Source organism: Mixophyes fleayi, chromosome 3 (assembly GCF_038048845.1).
Source record: "Mixophyes fleayi isolate aMixFle1 chromosome 3, aMixFle1.hap1, whole genome shotgun sequence".
NCBI lineage: Eukaryota > Metazoa > Chordata > Amphibia > Anura > Limnodynastidae > Mixophyes > Mixophyes fleayi.
The window spans coordinates 112,595,861-112,616,469 of record NC_134404.1 but is presented as its reverse complement, the minus strand read 5'-3'; the positions used below and the strand labels follow the sequence as shown (position 1 = coordinate 112,616,469).

The window sequence follows — 20,609 nt, the reverse complement described above, 5'->3', positions numbered from 1 at the left end:
TTAACCAGTTGTTTATGACAATCATAAATGCATAACCCTCCTGGGTTATGTAACCAAGTAACTTCGGATGCATTATCCCTAACAACCTGACATTTCTAATACTATTCTATGTTTATTCACGCTATATACTACACTCCTGTCAGTCCTTCTACCTTTCTCTCTCTACACACACTTAACATGCACACAGAGAGCAAAAAAATTATGTTATCATATATCCCAAACGTACCTGTCATAAGTTTTGGATATACCAAACTTACTAAACTTACAAACATGACTTTTATTTAAAACAAACGTAGGGAGGAAGGTCTGGTAAAGGAGCTATTGCAAGAATATCTTTTCATGCCAGCCCATTTCAGCTCTTTCAATATAATCATAAATATCTGGCTGATTTTAGTAAAACCTCTATTTGCAATTAATGTCTGGCTATAAATCCACAAAAACACAGGACTCAGAAACATTGAGATTCGCCTTAAATGTTTCATGTGTCAATTTAAAGCATAGTATCAATACAGCAACCATCAGTGAATGAACACGATCTACAGGACTGAATGTTTAGCTATACCCTTCCCTTGCCATTTCCCTAACCTGAGACTCCCTCTTTCCTATTTTTCTCTCTACTTCCTGCATTCTCACTTAAAAGTAATAAACTCTGAATTTGCAGGCCTGTGACAGTGGTCATGTATGTATACACATACAAATAGAAAATTATGATAGTGACAAGCTACTCTGATAGCAGCTATCCAGCAAAGTTGGCTGTGAAATGCTGTTTAATCCAATACAGAAAAAGTACTGCCTGGGGTTGTCAGGAAACTGAATATGCTCATTGTAACATCACTGGTGGATCCCACAGTAACAGGGAGTAGATCCAGGTTTACTGTGCACCTCAGTGAAGCTAGATCTCATGTATAAGCAATCTAATATCACTATCACACAATCAGAGCAACAAAGCAAAACACATTCTCAAATGTGTCTCCTTAAAGGAAAGAAATAGAAGAATCAATATGTAACATTGGGAGAACAAGTAATAAAACCATTTCTCCAGAGCTGGGTACACACCGATACATTTGTTGTGTCGATCACATAAAAAATGATCATGTTTTATCGTACCAAAACAAATTGCATCTGTTGATTTGGTTTTATAAACAAAATAAAAATCATGATCAAAGATGTTGGGCAAATGTGGAAGTGTGTATGCACTGATGACCAGCAGTGTAGGCAGATCTCTAAAGAGTGTACAATCTTTTCAGCAGATCGTTATGAGAGATAAATTGTGTAGGTGTGTACACAAGAATCTGCAAGATCATCGGGACTTTCAGTCGTTGGTAAAATCGTTACAGAGATCGTATCTGAAGTAAAATAAAATAGAATGACCCAGCTTAACGGTCAAATGTCATGAAAAGGAGTCTGGTCTTGAAGGCATTAAGAGATGAATTGTTTAATTCAACTTTATGGCTTACCTCTCAAAATCCCTGGTCTTTGTGCATTCTTGTATTCCCTTGCTGATGACAATTAAAAAGTCCTGTGTTAAGACAAATGGCACACGTTCCCGCTTGTAGCCAAACTTTTTCTTTTTGTGATCCAGAAAGTGCCCAAAATCTATGTGAAAAAGCTAATAGCAGACCAATGTTAATACTTCGAAAAAATTAACACATTAAAGAAACAGCATTAAGGTGTGCCTAATTTGGTGTCTCTCCATTCATTACGACTACCGCCTCGATTTCCAATGAATTAAAGCCAGGACTTAATTTGTGCTGCAAATACAGCTGAACTGATCCAATTTACAACAGCGCTGAATAGAACTTTCCTATTCAGTGATACTGAAGAGATTTGAGGTGACTGCCAGCTTCAGGTGACAGAGGTAAGGGATTATATGGAAGGGACTCCTACCCTCTATTTTCTACATGGCGGGTTTGTCACAATAAAGGAGGGGGGAGGTTAGCAAAAGTAGGGAAAATATTTTTGGTTTGAACTTGCCTGTCCATTGTCTTTCACCATAATGTTACTGTTGTGGCGGTCACCTATACCAAGAATGAATGTGGCAACACAATAACCAGCACATGATCGAGTGAACAAGTCAATGGCAGCATCATACCTAAGAAACAAAAGAGACAGATTGATTAATGCATACACATATTGCCTTATCCTTTGTGTTAGGGGTATGTAAAAAGAGTCAAAATTTATATATACCATACATAAGAACAATATTTTCACTAACATCGATCACATTAGCGTAGTGAATGAACATATCAGAGACAACTTTGGTACAGCTGGCTAGCTTAATTTATTTTACAGTACTTTAAACTAAAAAAAAAAAAAAAAAAAAAAAAAAAAAAATACCAAACAAAAAACCTCCTAAAAACACATAACACAACAACAACCCAATGCCTGAACACAGTATTTTGCTACGAGTGTAGAGGGTTATTTGTCTTACACCCACATTCTAAACAGGTGTAGTAATAGTCTAATAACAATCACTGATTTTCATAATCGAAGAATTTAAGTCAAATTCTAGTAACCACAACTAGAAATCTCTAGTGCTAATAGGCCGGTGGAAGGTTAAAACAGTTCTTCACTGGCTTGTGTATGGTCTGTGGCTACTCAACTCACATATCCATACGCAGGACATTTGTCTACATGCTAAAATGTGTGTATATTGGACGATTCACACAATACATTAAAAATGCTATATAGCAATGCAAGCAGTATAAAGTACAAGTTAATGATTTAAGGTCAATAAATAAAATCACAACTTACGTTTCTCCTTTGTTTTTATCCCTGAGCCATTGATGTAATGTATGACTGTTGAACTGCAGAGCACCTTTTAATCCTCCCTTACACTGAATTTGCATAATAGTATGGGAGCATCTGACCACTTCAATGAGGCCTACACAGTCCCCAATAGATAGACAACCATACGGCAGCATCCTAAAAGAGGGCACAACACACTATTATAAACATTGGTCAAGAACTGGTCATTTTTGGTGTATCTATTGAAGCATGAAAACGGTTTACCTAACCTGACAACGGCAGGAGATTTGTTTGGGTGGGGGGTAAATAAGCTTCAAAGGGAAAGAGGTTGATTGCATCGTCACGTATGTGTAGAGCATAAGAGTAGATGCCACACAAGTGGAGAAATGTGCCAAACTGTGTGTCTATGGCAGACCATACTATATCTCCATCTATGTATATTATCTATTTATCTCTGTCTATATAAAGACAAGCACACATATACACACACACACACACGAACATACACATAGAAATCTATATGCCCTTAGTAAATTTCCCATAGAACCGTCAGGTAGCTCTCCATCAGCAAAAGCTGACTTTATGGAGCCAACTCTGGTACTTCTGCCAGGAGTCTCATAGTATATGCCAGGTTTCGGTTAAAGAAGTAACAGTAAGTCGATAAAATCCTATCTTGCAGACTCTGTCAATGGACAGCCATATTTCCAAATTAAAATAGAATCAAAACAATATTTATTAAGGAAGCACATTTGTTTTGCATTTGTAATATGCATTGCTTCTCATTGGAGAATCAATTCACTTTTTTGTTGACAGTCAAAAAGTATAAACGGGAAAGGTGACATGCACAAGTCACACAAAAAGCCTGTTCTCTCAGTGCTATGTGTGGGATTTACCTGTAGGTGTCACCAGTGGAGAGAAGACAGAACAAGAATTGAAGCTCCTCCTCTCTCTATCAATAGTTATCTCCACCACTCAGGATTCAGGTTTTCATTCAGCAGAGCTGTAGAGGTGGAGAGATAGATGGGAAATAGACAGAGAAAACCTTCAAGAGTGGTGGTAAGTGAAAGAGAGCAATGAAACGCCTCTGAAATATTAACGGCAGGCCAAAGTGCACTGAGAGTATGAGCCAACAAGAAAGGCATTTAACAGAGAAAAAAAAGCTGTTTCTCTACCGGCACTAATAGTCCATGCAACGTGTGGAAAAATACCAAAGTCTGCCCTGCAAACTTATGGATGCGCAAAACCATGGACAACATCTCCAACTGCAAGTAAAGAGTAAAAAGGACAGAAAGAAAATTCAAAGCAAATTTGTAAGGTAATCAATTGGTTTCCTAGGTGCAAGGCAAAACTATCCCGAGCCCATGAAGTAGAAGAAGAAGTACCATTAGTAGACTGTGCTTCAATGAAAAGCATATCAACTAATGCACAATTCCTAGGAGTACCATTAGATCTTGCCATAGATACCAAACATAAAAGTTAATTTTATGGAAGGAAGCAGTCCTGTGAATACATACATAATTGTCCAAAGCACAATGAAGTAAGACATCTGAAGTTAGAGGAAAAGACCACATATCCTTCATATGTCCCTCTTTATGTATTTACAAGTGATAGACCATTTCTGTGTTTCAACTGCTAGTAAAAATACTCCAAGTGGCATGCCTGGAAGAAACTCACTGCATGGGTGCAACAAAAAAACAAAAAATAAAAAAAAACTCAGCACCAGATTAAAGTAACAGCTCTTAGTAGGAAGGACTAGGGTCGGTGCAAGCATTGGGAGTTTGCCCTCACCTCTGCTGCAGCTCTGATCCTCAGATTGCAGTGCTTGGCTGTGACTTCATAGCCCAATGCCACTTTCCCAGCCCACCACAGACAGCTTCACAGTAAGAAGCTGTTTGCTGGGTCTCCATGTCCGCGTCAGGCGCTCTGTGTGGGGCATCACAGGGCCATTAAAAACAATAAGGTTGCTCATTTAGTGTTTTATGAGCCCCCTTAAACAGTATCACCCTTGCTGGGTGTCTAGGCTCACCTAATGGTAGCACCAGCCCTAGGGGGACAAAACCTTAAAAAGAGAAAGAAAATTGAGAGAGCGAGCCTAGTGAACTGAAACAAGATAGTTAAAGCTAAATGTCAAAAAGTTAAGAGCCAGGGACCAACCCAGGAAGAACAGAGGTTCTGAAACTTAGAATAGCAGAAACTACAAATTAAGCCAAGGGAATAAGACAAATAGCTCATTAGAAAACAGGGTGTCCTGAAGGGAGGCGACATACAGAAAGAGACATAATTGTAAAAATATTGTTACTTTCATGGTGAAATCCATACAGAGCAATGAAGATGGTCCAGATTTCAGTAAAACTTTTGTGGAAAGTTGACAACCTTCTTGAAGATTATTTATCTTGGGCAGGAATAGTACACCAAGCTCTAAAAGTAGAGCTTTAAAAAGTCGATTTTCAGCCAACCATAAAAGAGAGAACACTTCAAAAATATGTATACATAGAACTACGTTACCACAATGGCTGACATAGTTGAACCATCAAATGTCCATTCCAGGAATTAACAATGAAATGTCAAATCTGCATGCCCACTATGACTTACTAGGTCACCTCCATGTTGTCCAGTTAGATTACCTGGATCATTGAATCAGGTGAATTAATGACCAGGATGGCTTTAGACACAGAACCATGGCACTGCAGAGTAAGCAAGACTTAAAAGGCTAATCTAACTAAGGAGGGAGAAAGGCTGCTCCCCACTACAATAGACTGTTTGATGAACAACTGGAGTTTAAAAAACAGCCACCATGAGATAAAGTATATGCTATACAAACTTCACAGTACAGCATTTTTCAGTCATAACCGATGAAACCAAATTGGTGCAAATTGTCTTTTTACATGCAGGAGCAGACGAAATTGTGCCAATTGTTCAGTACAAGACTGAATGGAAATATCTATTTAATTGCAGGACATGGACATTATTAAACAAAAAAAAAAGTATTACAGAATAGATAGCACTGTTAGAAAAATCCATACAGTTAGTGGGCTTGGTAATATTCTCCATCTTGTTTACCACTCTCAATTTTATTTAAACTTTTTATTTTGAATGGACTTAAAAACACAAAACACCGCTGCCGATTTAATCTGCAACATCAGGAGGAAACTACCTCATAACACTTTGAAATCAAAGACATCTATAGCCGAGAGATACAATCATTGTGAACAATGCTGCGGTGTAAATTAAATTCAGAAAATAAAATATATACAAATCGGATAATTTGTAAAATCATCTTCTCTTTTACTTAAGTCAGAAAATCCTGGCAGCCAGTTTACAACAAACTGATGTACTTACTGTCAAAGGTAAACACATTAAAGTACTCTTTACATCAGAACCTGTATATTATGGGGCATATCCACAGAATAAGTATACATTTGTTAATTTATACCAGTGGTCGTGTCATCTATGAAAATTAAATAGACTGCTATAAATAATCAGTACTCAGAGCACTAGACACTTGCCCACTGTTCCTCCTTTGGTGATCTCCACTGACAGCAGCCACCACCACACTTGGGGTACATCAATCCTGGTTCTCTTTCCAGCAGAGAGCATGATACTAAAGGAAGACACAAGGCTACTCCCAAGTTGGCAGTTAATCATAAGAGTTCCCATAGAGCACAAAAGAAAAAGACTTCTTTACAACCCAAGTAGGACGAGGACGGAGGTTCAGTTATCATAAATCATAAAAGGGACAATGCTCAACAACAGCTGACTATTTTAATGTCTCTACAGTAACAGATTCTTATTTCACGCCTCCACCGGTGACTCCTTATTTCACCCATGACACTACTGACAGCTGCACAGAAACGCAATCCACTAAATATCCTGCTGCTGCTGTAATATCAACACACAATCAGCCACCAATAATAAAGAACTTTCCCGTTCAGCAGCTACAATGGTTATCTCTGTTTCCTTTTGTATCGGGTGTTCCCTAAACATTTTACATTGTAAGTTTATTTGAGTTGAGCTATTTTCACCTTTTTCATATCATTGTATGCAATTTGTTTATGTCATGACCCCCTTCAGTGTACAGTGCTGCGTTGTATGTTGGCGCTTTATAGATAAAAGATAAGAAATACTGGTAATCATTTTATGTGAGGTATCAAATTTAAAAGGACTGATCTTTGATCAGGTCCAAGCACTGTGGGAGAATTCCACCAAATTACTAGACATTTCTACACTCCTGTAACAATGGTTCTCTAATTAGTGGAGTGATCTTAACTAATCTCTTCTAATTATATATCCAATTCTTACATGGCAGGAGAGGTCGTCCATTAGTAGGCGTCTCTAAGTAAGCATGGTGAGATATCTGTGTAACATGAACATATCCCTGTTAATCTGATACTGCACATTTTCACACTGGGAAATACTGATGGCCACATGAAGCAAGATATCTGGATCTCCAATAAAATGTCAGATCCACATACTGTTTAATAAATCCACAGAATAACTACACATTTTAGGACAGATTATGAAATAAAATTTAAATATTTTAAAACCAACATCATAAATATTCTCCCATTCAGAATAGTTATTTCACGTAAAAAACTGCAGAAATAAAAGAAGGAATAACGTATTATCTTATTAACTGGTCTCATGTAAGGACATATGAGATTCATACATTCTATGAACATTATACCCCATTGTTCTTATTCTGTGGAACAATGCATATTGTTAATAACTAGCTGTGAGCATGTGAAATATTTCCGTTTTAAAGAAAGCTCTTACTGAATATACTGTATGAGAAACCAGAGTAACAACTGGTGGACATGTTATAGGATATATTGCAAGGTATACAATAATCTGTAACATAATATCAGACCCATATACGGAATGAGAAATCCATAAAAAATAAGTAATTTATAATGTCCAATAGAGTTGTTGGGTACAAGGTGCTAGTATCAGATCGACATATAGGAGCAAATTTGCTTTCTTAATATTGTACTGATTTCTTTAAGTCTCTATTTTAATTTGGGAACGGAATATGGCTGTCCATTGACAGAGTCCGCAAGATAGGATTTTATAGATCATCATCATCATCATCATCAGTTATTTATATAGCGCCAACATATTCCGTAGCGCTTTACAATTGGGGACAAACATAGTAAACTAATAAACAAACTGGGTAAAACAGACAAAGAGGTGAGAAGGCCCTGCTCGCAAGCAGAGTCCGCAAGATAGGATTTTATAGATTCACTTTTACTTCTTTAAAACACACACACACACACACACACACACACAAATATACACACATACACACACAAATATATATATTTTGTATGAGAAATCCACTGAATGCACAACTCATTAAATGACATTCAGGATTGTAACATTGTTTTTTGTATATAGTCAATTTTTATTGTGGACTGTAAACAAATAAATTAATTGTACGCAAGAATGCTTAAGAATTAGCCATCAGTTTACATTTATATGAGGCAAAGGGTTACACGAACAAACAGCATGCAGTGCTAACATAAGGAGTGTAGGAGGGAGGAGAGGTAGGTGTCCTAAGTGAAACACCCATAGTGGTCAGATAATAATTATAAGATTGAGAGGAGGTTAATATAATGTGGGGGGGAGGGGGGTCATCTGCTTAAGAATCTGGGCGCTCCTGGGACATGGGATCAAGAGTTTTGTGATGTTATGACGTGTCAGTATTTTGACATCAGGTAAGGTAGGCTGAGATTAGTAGGTTGGATATTGGGAGGTATTGTGGTTGAGTGAGGTTCATCAGTGCATAATTTGTAGTTGTTAGATTCTTTGAATTCCAACCAGCTAATCCAGGTGGACGGAAATTCTGTGAATCTGTCTTGAGTTGAGAAAGGCTATGGTTTAAAAGCAGGGGTGGGCAAACCTGTCTTCAAGGGCCATATCCAGTTCATGTTTTTAGGATTTCTTTAATCATGTACAGCTGAGTTAATCTATTTGGCTGGGTCAGTAATTATCCCACCTGTTTCTACAGACAGAAATCCTAAAAACATGAACTGGATATGGCCCTTGAGGACAGGTTTGCCCACCCCTGTAAAGGCTACCCTTTTAAACCATTCAGCTTCAGATGGGGGCTTATCAGACCTCCAGTGAACTGGTTTTACTGACTTTACTGCCTTTGAAAATGGGGGTTGTGGTATGTAATAGAAGCCAAACACCAGGGTCAGTCCGAACCTTACCTCCTACAATGTGGGAGGAAGTCAGGAAGGACTTTTGCCAAAAGGGTACATTTCGAGTTCACCAACACCAAATGTGTACAGAGATCTGATAGCAGAGCTGCATCTCCAACAAGTGGTTGGTAGATTTGGAGAGATTTTATAGAGTATGCTGGGGCATCTAAAACATCTAGAAAGTATTTTGATTCAATAACAGAGGCTAGAAGAACATGTCTCTGTCAATGCGTTTCATCTAGAGTAACGTTTAGTTCGCTGTTCCAAACCTGGACATGTTTGGGCAATGTGGTTGAGTGCTCTCCAGTATAATTTGGTAAGTTGAGGAGATGCAGTGTTTGGGGTCTTGAGAGCTAAACCATATCACAAGGGTGAGAGTTTCATAGACAAGTTGTGCTATTTTTATTTGTAGGTAAGACAACAGTTCCCTTGAAGGAAGACAGGGGGATTCCTCTTGTTTCTGGAAATGGGAGCACCCTATTTGAGACAACCAGCTGGCTGCCCCTTACAGTTCCTTCATTGCACCATGTCCACCATGGCTTGTGGGTGCGAGTCTGGAGGGAACCTAGGATTATATATGATTGAGGTGAGTAGGAAAATATGCAATAATGTTTTCTATATATTGTATGACAAATCCACAGGATAAATTTGAATTGTCCGTAAATGTGAGTGATGTGTGGGGTATATGAAGCATTACCAACTTATTAAATGTTTGGAGTAAATAAATAAAAAGCTCCTTTGTAAAAACTGCTCAAATTAGTGTGAACACAAATAAAAAAATCTCTCTCAGGATATGTGTGAAACTACAAAGTGAAAATAACTTATTGTAGCATTCCAAAGAAACTGCAAAAGGACAGATAGGAAGGAGAAGCAGGCAGCAGCTGTTTAGATCCGAGCGTGAATCTTTATCACTGTGAAACAGTTACGTTTGCCGTATGGTGTGTACCCAGTGCTTACACCAGCGTTTGTAGGGAGAGCAAAGCACCACATTGACCCCTTTGAGTTCACTTGCAGTGAAAGTGACTGTAAAGGACAGGTAGCAGTCAATTGATGTGACAATGACAGCGTTTCCAACTGCAGGTACAAGAGGAAGTGAGTATATGGTCATTGGAACCAACAACTTCCAAGCTTTAACTGCATTTTAAAATGTTAACAAAAGCAAGCTTTTAACTTCAGTGGGTAACTGGTTTTAGGTCAGCACATAAATGATTTGTATACAAATATAACATAAGTTCTAACACAGTGCATACATTTAGTAAGAGACGACACAGTATTATTGCATATATGTAGTAATAAACAACACTGTCTGAAAAACAACACTGCATACACATAAGAGGCTGCACAAAATGGCAACATTACTCAGAATGGAAACATTGTATGGGTTGTTAGGAATGATATGACAACTTTTTAAAGCTTAGAATTGGTCAGTGACACACATATAACGACTGTTAAAAGTATTGACTTGACACCCATGAAAGTGTGAAAAATGCCAAAAAGGGTTTATACTGGAATTATTAACACAAAAATTCTGTGAAAAATACCAATAGAGAAAAAAATGGTATAGCCACTGTACCACATTTAAAGGAAGTTACTCACCAAACCAAAATTTTCATTGAGGGATATAAATCATATAATGACAACAACTTGTAAGTCAGTTAACCCTTGCTCTGCTGATAATTATTACACTGAACCTGGGTGACATAAAATAAAGTATCAAATATATACACATTAGTCAGTTACATCTAATTTGTGCACAGGATAGGCCACCCCCAAGCCTTAGATGGGAAGGGCGAGAAAAACTTTTAAGCTGAAGGAGCCCAATGTCCATGTCCTACCTGTGAAACTGTAGGAAAACTCCAGCTCAGCAAAGAAGGGGAGGTAAGGAGGTAGACACTGTACATCATTAGGACCAGAAGGTGCAGAGGTAAGGGCTGGAGAAATCCTCTACTTTGCAACCTGAGCCTAACCAATGCTCAACACATATGCCAAAGACACAGCAGAGATTACTCTCATGGCTAAAAGATCAGGACATGGATGAGTTTTGTCAGTTCTGCCCTGATTAGTGGTGAACACACTCATTGATAAATAAAAAAGTCTAACTATGCAAATACTGGTACAAGTACTGGTACTGATACAAGTCAGTTTTGTCCTAACCTCACAGCCAGACCAAAGAATGAGGGGTGGAGATGACTATTTCTAGAGAGAGAAGGAACATCATTGCTTGTTCTTCCTCATGTTGCACAGGTCGGGTAGTTAAGAGAAAGTAGGAATGTGAAAGGCCTACAATAGCAGCAGGTGTAAAAAATAAAGAATAACTAAATGCACCCACTTCATATTCCGGTAGTAGTTTAACATACAAGGATAGTGTACTATATTTTGGTTGTCATTAATTGTCTTAAATAATATCTCTACAGAATGCATAGCAAAAAAAGCACTTATCCACTGTAAAAAAAAAAACATTTAAAATTCAATAAATTTTAAGACTGGAAATAAATCGACAAATAACACCCATTTTTATGGAGTTTGACCAAACAACTATTTCTAATTCACAGTTAATGTTGTAAGATATTTTTTTCTATTTGTTTGTCAATGGCTAAATCTACTTGGTGAATTAGAAAATTAGCACATCATTAACCATAGACAGTTTTCATGTGAAAGTCCAGACATTTCAGCAAAATACATCAATTTTTCACATACCGCAAATCAAGCCCCTGAGTTTGCCAAATGTTTTCCATAATTCTTAGGATCTGGAGCGTTAGCATATCCTGGCGCAAGTCTGGGGAAGAGCAAGAATAATAAAATCAGTGTTTGAAAAGTGATGTTTACATATCACTGTACCTAGTTTATATACATTTTAAAAGAAAAATGTATGTGATGCAAAAAATTCAGGCCTAGAAATCCTAATTAAACAAACATACTGCAACTTCTCTCTTAGTACATTATTTGGCTGCTGTGAAAGATAAAAGGTAGTGGGTGAGTAATGCCAAGCACAGCTCTTGAGTTTTATTGTGGTTATCGATACCAGGTCTTAATCAATCCAAAAGGAAAGACAGGATAAACAATTTGTAGCAGATGGATTTAGGAGAAAAGCAGGAGGAGGCATGTAATGAAGGAAGCAAAAGGTGGTGCATAAAAGTGTATATGCTTTTTATAGCGAACACTTTGAATTTAAATAAATTTAAATAACTTAAATTACTGCCTTTTATTTGACATTTCAAACATGTGTCTAGAAATATATATTTACTATTGTGGGAATTTCTCAGTGGGCTGACAAAAATAGCCCTTAATAAATTACATTCACTAGGTAATAAACATTTTTTTCAACTTACCATCTCCATTTTTAAAGATGATCTCATTATTCAGAAACAGCATCTCAGACATAATATCTGGGTTTTCCCAGTTTAGCCACAGCGGCCTTTTTGCAGACGACATTATTCTGCATTCTTCAAGCCTATAGAACAGATGATATTATACAGGTCAATACAAATTAATATTTATACAACTGGAATTGGTTAATGTGAAAAAAAGAAGCCATACTTGGTAATACCTGAGATTTCCCAATTGGTGAGCAGGGTTGAGAGGGGAGGTAAAGCCTTGTAATGCATCCATGAAATCTGGCCTCTTCATTTGCTCAACTAAAAATTTCATCTGCACCTAAAATACACACCCATTAAAATACAATTTACTATGCTGGTTCAACTTATATGGATCCCTAGATCCGAACTCTAACTACATCACAAAAAAAGAAGATTACTAGAAATGTGCTTAGCTGCAGAAGTGAAACTATAAAATCCATAATAAGTATAGGCACAGATACTAATCTCTAGGACCTCAGGACCTTTAAGGCCTTTTGCAAAGAAAAAGAAAAAGGGTGTTTGCCCTCCAGCAAACTAAGGAATAAACTCCCTCAATTCACCCTTCAATCCTCCATGCCCCTCCAGACGTCTTCACTTTGGACTGCAAGTCTTTGTGCTTCCCCAATAAACGAAGTTTAAGGTGCTCTTGCACGAATCTGTGTGTGCAAGGTCACATAAGAGCATTCACTATGTCATTTTACACGTTTGCAGTTTGTAAATGACTTAATTAGTGACTTCAGTATTTTAATATTTTTTATTGACAAGTGTTCATCTGCCCATTTTTTAACTATAAAATCGGAAACAGAAACGACAGCATTCATGCGATCCCAGAATATTTTTCTTTCTAGGCAATCAAGAAGCGTTGCATTTCAAGGAAAAATAAGCCTGCATATTACCTTGTGAGGCTCATCCTTCTTCTCCTGCTTGAGGATATCAGTGAGGTTGATGAGTTTTTCCATGGCCTCCACCTGTCTACTTAAATGTTTGAGGTACATCCCGCAGGCTCGGCAGTAAGATTCCAGCAGCAGACCAAATCTCTGACTAACGGTTTTGTTGTGCATTTCTGACCTAGTAAAAACAATTCACAAAGTGTCAAAAACCAATTACTCTTAAAGTGTATACAGCTTATTTTACAACAGTGCAGGAAGGCAATTTTGTCAGAGTGTTACACAGCAGAACAATGGCGATGAGTCTGAAAAAAGTGAATGCAAAACATGTTGTTCATGTAGAATTCTCTATTTGAAGAAAGTATCTATATTGTTTTACACTAAAATTGCAAGACGGATGTAAACTAACAGACATATAAATGGTTATAGGTTATTTGCTGGTGTAAGACATTTTAAAATAATGATGTTTCTATTTATTGCTAAATGTTTTGTCCATTAGTTGCTACTTGTGTCCTGCAAAAGGTTTTGAAATACTGCTGTCAAAAATATTATCTTGTGATCCTACTACAAATCTGTATTACCAATTATGGCTTTGTAACTTCCATAATAAAAGATTTGTTCTGTATCGAAAGCAATTTTCTGGATAACTTATACCCCAAATCTCCTTCTGTGTGATATTTCCATAATAGGGCAAATTAGCATGAATGTTTTAAGAGAGAGTTCTTAATCATATCTGCTTTTTTAAAATGTCCAAGCCACTAGATTTGTAGCCCCAGTTTATTAGAAAAAAAAAAAATGCCCCAAAAGACTAGTTCATGGATATCAAACCAGCATCCCTAAATTATGTTTGTGCACCTAATCCTTCCAGGAAACACTTAGCCATAAGCAGTTATCTATCAAAAATGGCACGTATAGGTTAGTTTAAGACCTGCATACAATGTGGTACCATTAACACAAAGGCAGGCTTAAATGTTTTGATCAAAATATGAACCAATACGGCATGTTTTCATTATGCTAGAAACACACATGTATACAGTGCTCAGGCAAGGGCTGACAATAACGGTCTTTAAATCATAAAAAAATGTATCCTGAGCAATGCTTTACTGGTCGCCTTATTAACCCACATGAACCTTTAATTTAAATTATTGTATTCTATGCATGCTTCCCATCAAGAGGGAAAAATAATTATACCGCCACAAAGACATGATTGTGTTTTACTAATAAATACACGCATGCTGTGCAAAATGAATGGGGAAAGATGCAGAGAAAAATTGTTATTTATGGACCTACTTCAAGTGCCAGAAAAAAAAGTGTCCAATTCTCTGATTCGTTAGTGCCTTCTTCAGTAGAAATCTCACTAGTAAATTGTCCAAGTATTGCTCGTACTTTAGAACCTGTTTGAAATACAGATAGAAAGAATAATTGATACACAACGGACACTCTTCATCATCATCATCATCATTTATTTATACAGCACCACCGATTCTGTAGCGCTGTACAGAGGAACTAATTCACATCAGTCCCTGCCCCATTGGAGCTTACAGTCTAAATTCCCTAATATATACACACAGACAGACACAGACTAAGGTCAATTTTGATAGCAGCAATTAGTCTACCAGTATGTTTTTGGAGTGTGTGAGGAAACCGGAGCACCCGGAGGAAACCCACGCAAATACAGGGAGAACATACAGACTCCACACAGATAAGGCCATGGTCGGGAATTGAACTCGTAACCCCAGCGATGTGAGGCAGAAGTGCTAACCACTTAGCCACAGTGTATAAAAATAAAAAAATAGGAATGTATAAACAGCTGCAAAGTGTTTAATTCAATGGGGTTTATTTTCCATTAATTATACATATTTCTTAATGCACAAGTGATGGTTCAGTTCTTGCTTTTTCACCTGGTTTCCAAACCAGAAATTAGTGCAAGATGCTCCCTGGTGAGCTTTGCAGGTATTGAAACTCATTTTAAACCAACCTTTCAGAGCCATGGTCATTCATAGAACAGTTTGGGTTATGCTTTGTAGTAAAACTTTTATGAAACACTTAAAAATAAATAAATGCTATTCTGCTATATTGAATGATTAACATGTAAGAATAGAATTGATGACAAAACAAAATTGTTAACATTTAAAACAACAAGCATTTTCAAGATAAACATTATTACATTGCTTCTAACATACAAATGTGATGGACAGTGTATATGGCCATAAACCTGCTAGGAAAGAAAAGTACCTGTACTAGTTGGATTAAATACTGAGACAGCTTGTCATCTGTCAAAAACTTCTCAAGGCATGTAACTGCAAACGAGCGTACCACTCTGTCTGGGTAATTAAAATCCAGCAATTCCATTGCTTGCTCAGGTCGGATAGCAGGCCAATCTTTAAGCAGACAATACATCTATAAATTGGAAACAGTAAGCACATGTCATGAAAATCAAGATTTAATTAGCCCTGGGCTCAACAATTTTTGGAGAATCTTGAAGTCAATCTCGAAATTTTGGAGCCAGGAATTTTTTTAACTCAATACATTTTATTGAAAAACTTTGCAAAAAACTTTTAAAAAAAACAAAACCACAATAGAATATAAAGTTTAAAAAAAAAAAAAAAAAAAAAAAAAACTGTGAAGAGAGACAAAATGATCTTTAGTGTGGTGCCAGGGAAGTATTAAAACCTTTTTACACAGTATCTGCTAATATATAGCAGACCATACAGATAGGCACCACCCTCCTTCCACACAGCTCACCCTTCTTACAGTCTTACACATCACTACCCTTGTCAAACCTTTTCTACGTCCATCTCAATACTTTTCTTAATCTTGCTCCTCTATCACACCTTCAAGTCCATTCCATATGCCCCTTCTCACTATCCAACCCATTCATGCCCTGATCCACGTCATCGAGGACCATTCAATATCCTTCTCTAACTCACTACCCCCTCTTCATCCCCCTTGTAGCAATATGTCTCATTCATCCCTAAAGTCATCTCATCATCACCCTGCCCCATCATCTCCACTTCCTCATCATAGTCCTATTAACGACCCCGTCATTTTACATCAATATTAACCCTCCCTCAATAACCTACCATCCTATCCTATTTCCTCCATCATTAAGCCCTCACCCACCACCATGCTGCCAGCTTAATCACAGAGTAACTGATGTGATCAGCTCCCCTCTCAGCTAGTTTAAATGTGTCGCTACAAAATGTTGCGATGTGCGCATATCATTCTGGAGGTCACCTAGATGGCAGGATCTGAGAACACACTGCAGATCCTTCTCTGCGGAGCATAGCTGAGGAGAAGAACAAATACCCCGATTCACACAGCACATGATTCCCCACGGTTTCGGCACCATGTCCCAATATTTAGGCATCACAATGACCTGGCCCCTGAGGTTTGTCAAGCCATAACTTCATCCTTACAAACACCAGTACAAAATCTTGGATGTATTTTAAAGACCTATAAAAGGGTTTTTTTTCCCCCACTTCCTCATGACCAATTTATTCGGCAGCAGTGCAGTAAATTTAACTAAATACATTGCTTTAAATTTCCTTTGGGGCTTTTCAGCCAAGTATTTATATCACCAGAGAGAATTATTTTATTTGCCCTGGGATATGATACAAAGCGGTTAATTGGAAACAAATGTAACCACAGCTGAGAGCACGGCATACATGTTTCTTTATCACTGTGCCACAAAATAAACTACCAAGATGATATTATCAGAAGGCACCCACATAAGAATGCTAGAAAGATAAATTAATGCAATTGATAAACTTTGCAGGGGCGTATGTACAAACCAATTAATGAAGTCATCTGAAGGTGCAAAACCCCTTTAAAAATTGTGTGACTCCACTTGAATTTCAAGTAGTGTCTCTACTTTCTCTGAAAATAATAATATGTTTTAAGTAGTTGGCTCATATGAGAACACCTTTAATAACGCATATCAATAGGTCTACCTTTGCGCACGGAAGTAAAAAAGTATTAGAAAAACAACCCCCCTCGGTTTTTAAAGGCTAGACTACATGGTGATTCGCAAATTCATTGCGGACTGCTCCTTTCAATTTATTCCTTATATAAAGAAAATAGAAACCATGACATGTCTGGTAACAAAATGATATAATTTGAATGCACTACCTGTGCAACATCATCTCTGCAATTCCATTTCACAGCCAAGAGCAGCTTAGGAAGGATTTCTGGAGTATTCCGACAATAATGCCTGCAAAATAAAATATATAGGAAATTACTACAATAAATGACTGGTGGAAAAAAAAAAAGTTGTTGCTACTTAAAGATGGTGTTATACATAAAGAAATGACAAAGTGCTTTTTCCTATAGTGACTGTGAGAAGTACTGCTATGCTACACAATTTAGTGAGAAGGGGCAGTGTGGGGAGAAACATATAAGTATTAAAAGTACGAAGCATGTTTTAGACATGGTGTTCAAAATTGTTGGGGAAAACACTTACTTTGAAAATCCCAAGAGCCAAGAATTACGAATATCTCAAGAGAATCAAGCCTGTGCCTATTGTAACTTTGTAAATCGACCTCCAAAATCATTTTATCAGGAAAGTAATTGCTTTAGATTCTTTGAACTTTTAGGACATGCCAAAGCTTGATGCGAGTAGGATCAGCAACATGTCTTAGACGACACAGTCCAGCATTCATTGCTTTTTAGAGGTAATCTAGCTATTTTGTTCTCATTTTTAGAGAACAAAAGCAGAAACACTATTGACAGGTTTTAGTAGGAAGACAGCTATAAACATGTGTGCTGTGTGCTCTGAAGGGAACATAATAGTGTGCATTGTGAGGGGCGAGTAATCAAAAGATGGCAGCAGAAATGGAAAGTCTAATGTGCTTGAATACAGGAGGAAAACCAGCCATGCCTTCTGTTCACAGACCATTGTTTAGCTGTGGTCAGTAAGAACCGTTTACATCCACGTTACAGCTCAACGAAGTGAAAACTGATTAGAAAAGCCACTAACAAAATGAACCCCAAGGGGGTTAAAATCTGGCGCTCTACTGGAAAAGTGCATATGCAATACATTTATGTGATTATTTTAAAAATAGATTCAAAGGATAAAAAGATCTCTAGAGGATAAACCACCCTACCCTGCAGCACATTAAAGGGTCTATTGACACCCTAGAAAAAGAGAGGAGAATTCATACAAAATAATGGCGCTGGCGAGGTACACAGTCAATCATCCAAAGACATTTAAACCAGATTGGCTCAACTTCCAAAAAATAAAATTTATTCAATACATCACAATAAAAACCGGCTGACCAGGAGTAAATAGGTGCACCTATGAGAACACCGCCATTAATGGAAAAGAACACACGGACACGCAAGTGAGGCACAGTTTGTGATTGAGCGGTGAAGTCCGCAGGTACTCGTTATACCGTGATTGTTTTCAACCCCTCCGGAGGGTCTGTTCCACTTCTGGGTGCTGGCAAGATCTTTCCCCGATTGGGATATTAATCATGTATGTTTTGACACAGACTGGATAAGTGTCTACCTTGTCTGCACAGTAAAAATCTCTCTTGAAAGTTCAGTTTTTTGGTCTATACAACTTACTGAAAACATTAGTTTGACTTTTTGTTTCCATATTGCAATATGACGAGTATCAGGACTTTATATATGTAATCCGGACAACTTATAAAGGGAATTTCCCCAGGTTGAATTTAACCCGGCTGTTTATTCTATGATCTTTACACAGGAGCCCTGCCAAGCAACTGGATTCTATAAGTGTATATTTTGATATGTTATGTATTTTATTGTGATGTATTGAATAAATTAAATTGTTTGAGCCAATCTGGTTTAAATGTCTTTGGATGATTGACTATGTCCCTCGCCAGCGCCATTATTTTGTATGATTAGAAAAGCCACTTTACATAAATATTTGCGAAATCAGACCAGTTTAGACAACTATATTTATGAAAATGAAGGTTTGAAAAAATAAAAATGTATGTGGACATCCTCTTTAAGCAACAAAAATATAGGTGTCAATCCCCCTAAAAGAATTATATTTGCCTCTATTTAAAAAGGGAAATATTTCACTAGTATCTCTGACCTGACTCACTTATACCCACTACAAAGTGCTGGCTGCCATGCCACATAACATTTAAGAGTGCAGGAATAAAGTGTATCAACCATTTTATGAATCTGAACACTTTTGCTTTGTCTCGATGTAACAAATTTAAAATTCTGTATGATGAAGTACCATCATACGAGGTACGTCTATCAAATAACGAGACTGATTAAATAACTCACCTTTATTTATTGGTATTACAAATTTAATGTTTGTCCCCTTCAATATACTCCCCATTTGCACTAATACATCACTGTAGTCTTGTTTTCCACTGGTTGAAGGCATGGAGCAAATCAATTTCTGTCCCTTGTTTCAACATATCTGCCGTTTTCTTCTTTACTGCATCAACTGACTCAAAATGTGTCCCTTTAAGCACTGATTTAACTTTTGGGAAAAGATAAAAATCGCAAGGTGCCATATAGGGCGAATATGGAGGATGTTCAAGTGTAGCAATGTGTTTGGCGGTCAAAAACCACTTCACAGAAAGTGCTGTGTGAGCAGGCGCATTGTCCTGGTAAAAGAAACTATTTTTCCACAGTTGCCGCCGTTTCTTTCGGACTCTTTCCCTCAGTGTTTGCAAAACTTCCTTATAATAATGCTGATTAACTGTTGTGCCTTCTGGAACCCATTCTTCCAAAATTACATCCTTGATATCGGAAAAAAACAATGAGCATTGCTTTGAATTTTGACTTGCTTTGACAAGCTTTTTTCATTCTTGGTGATGACGGTGTTTTCCAGAGCATTGACTGTCTTTTGGTTTCAGGATCGATTTCAGAAGATCCAGGTCTCATCACAAGTGATTACTTTATGAAACAGGTCTGGATCTGTGTGAAGTTGCTGCAGAATGTCAACACAACATTCCTTGCGACGTTCTTTTTGCTCTGGTGTGAGAACCCTTGGGACCATCTTTGCACAAACTTTCGTCATGTTAAGATCCTCACGCAAAATTTTCCATACGGTGTCTTTGTCAATGTTCACGGATTCAGCCATCATTCCAACACTGAGTCACCGGTCTTTTCGAACAATCTGACCGACGTCTATCATCTTCGACATTTTCATGTCCCTCGCCAAATCTTTTGTGCCACTCAAGCACACGCGCATGAGACAGGCAGTCATTCCCATAGGCCGTAGTAAGCATTTGAAAACATTCTGTTGGCGTTTTGTGCAATTTTACAAAAAATTTCACATTGACACGTTGTTCAACTTTTACACTTAACATTTTTTTCGGCACTCTACAGAAAACACAACCAAACTAAATGGCGACTCACAATCAACTAAATGTCATAGAGTGTTGCAGTTTGTCATGCAGGTTCAAGGTTACTACGTATGCAGT

At 37.5% G+C, this 20,609-nt stretch overlaps 1 protein-coding gene across 1 annotated transcript in view; it reads right to left on the bottom strand.

Annotated features, from left to right (window-relative positions):
• PIK3CA (phosphatidylinositol-4,5-bisphosphate 3-kinase catalytic subunit alpha) overlaps positions 1-20,609 on the bottom strand; it is a 58,625-nt gene that overhangs the window by 12,021 nt on the left and 25,995 nt on the right. The window contains exons 13-22 of the mRNA XM_075202161.1: positions 17,326-17,407; positions 15,430-15,594; positions 14,485-14,588; positions 13,204-13,375; positions 12,499-12,605; positions 12,281-12,402; positions 11,649-11,727; positions 2,755-2,925; positions 1,975-2,092; positions 1,458-1,609 (exon numbers count right to left, since the gene is read on the bottom strand). Coding sequence (XP_075058262.1) covers positions 1,458-1,609; positions 1,975-2,092; positions 2,755-2,925; positions 11,649-11,727; positions 12,281-12,402; positions 12,499-12,605; positions 13,204-13,375; positions 14,485-14,588; positions 15,430-15,594; positions 17,326-17,407 — 1,272 coding nt within the window. The remainder of the gene's footprint in view (positions 1-1,457; positions 1,610-1,974; positions 2,093-2,754; positions 2,926-11,648; positions 11,728-12,280; positions 12,403-12,498; positions 12,606-13,203; positions 13,376-14,484; positions 14,589-15,429; positions 15,595-17,325; positions 17,408-20,609) is intronic.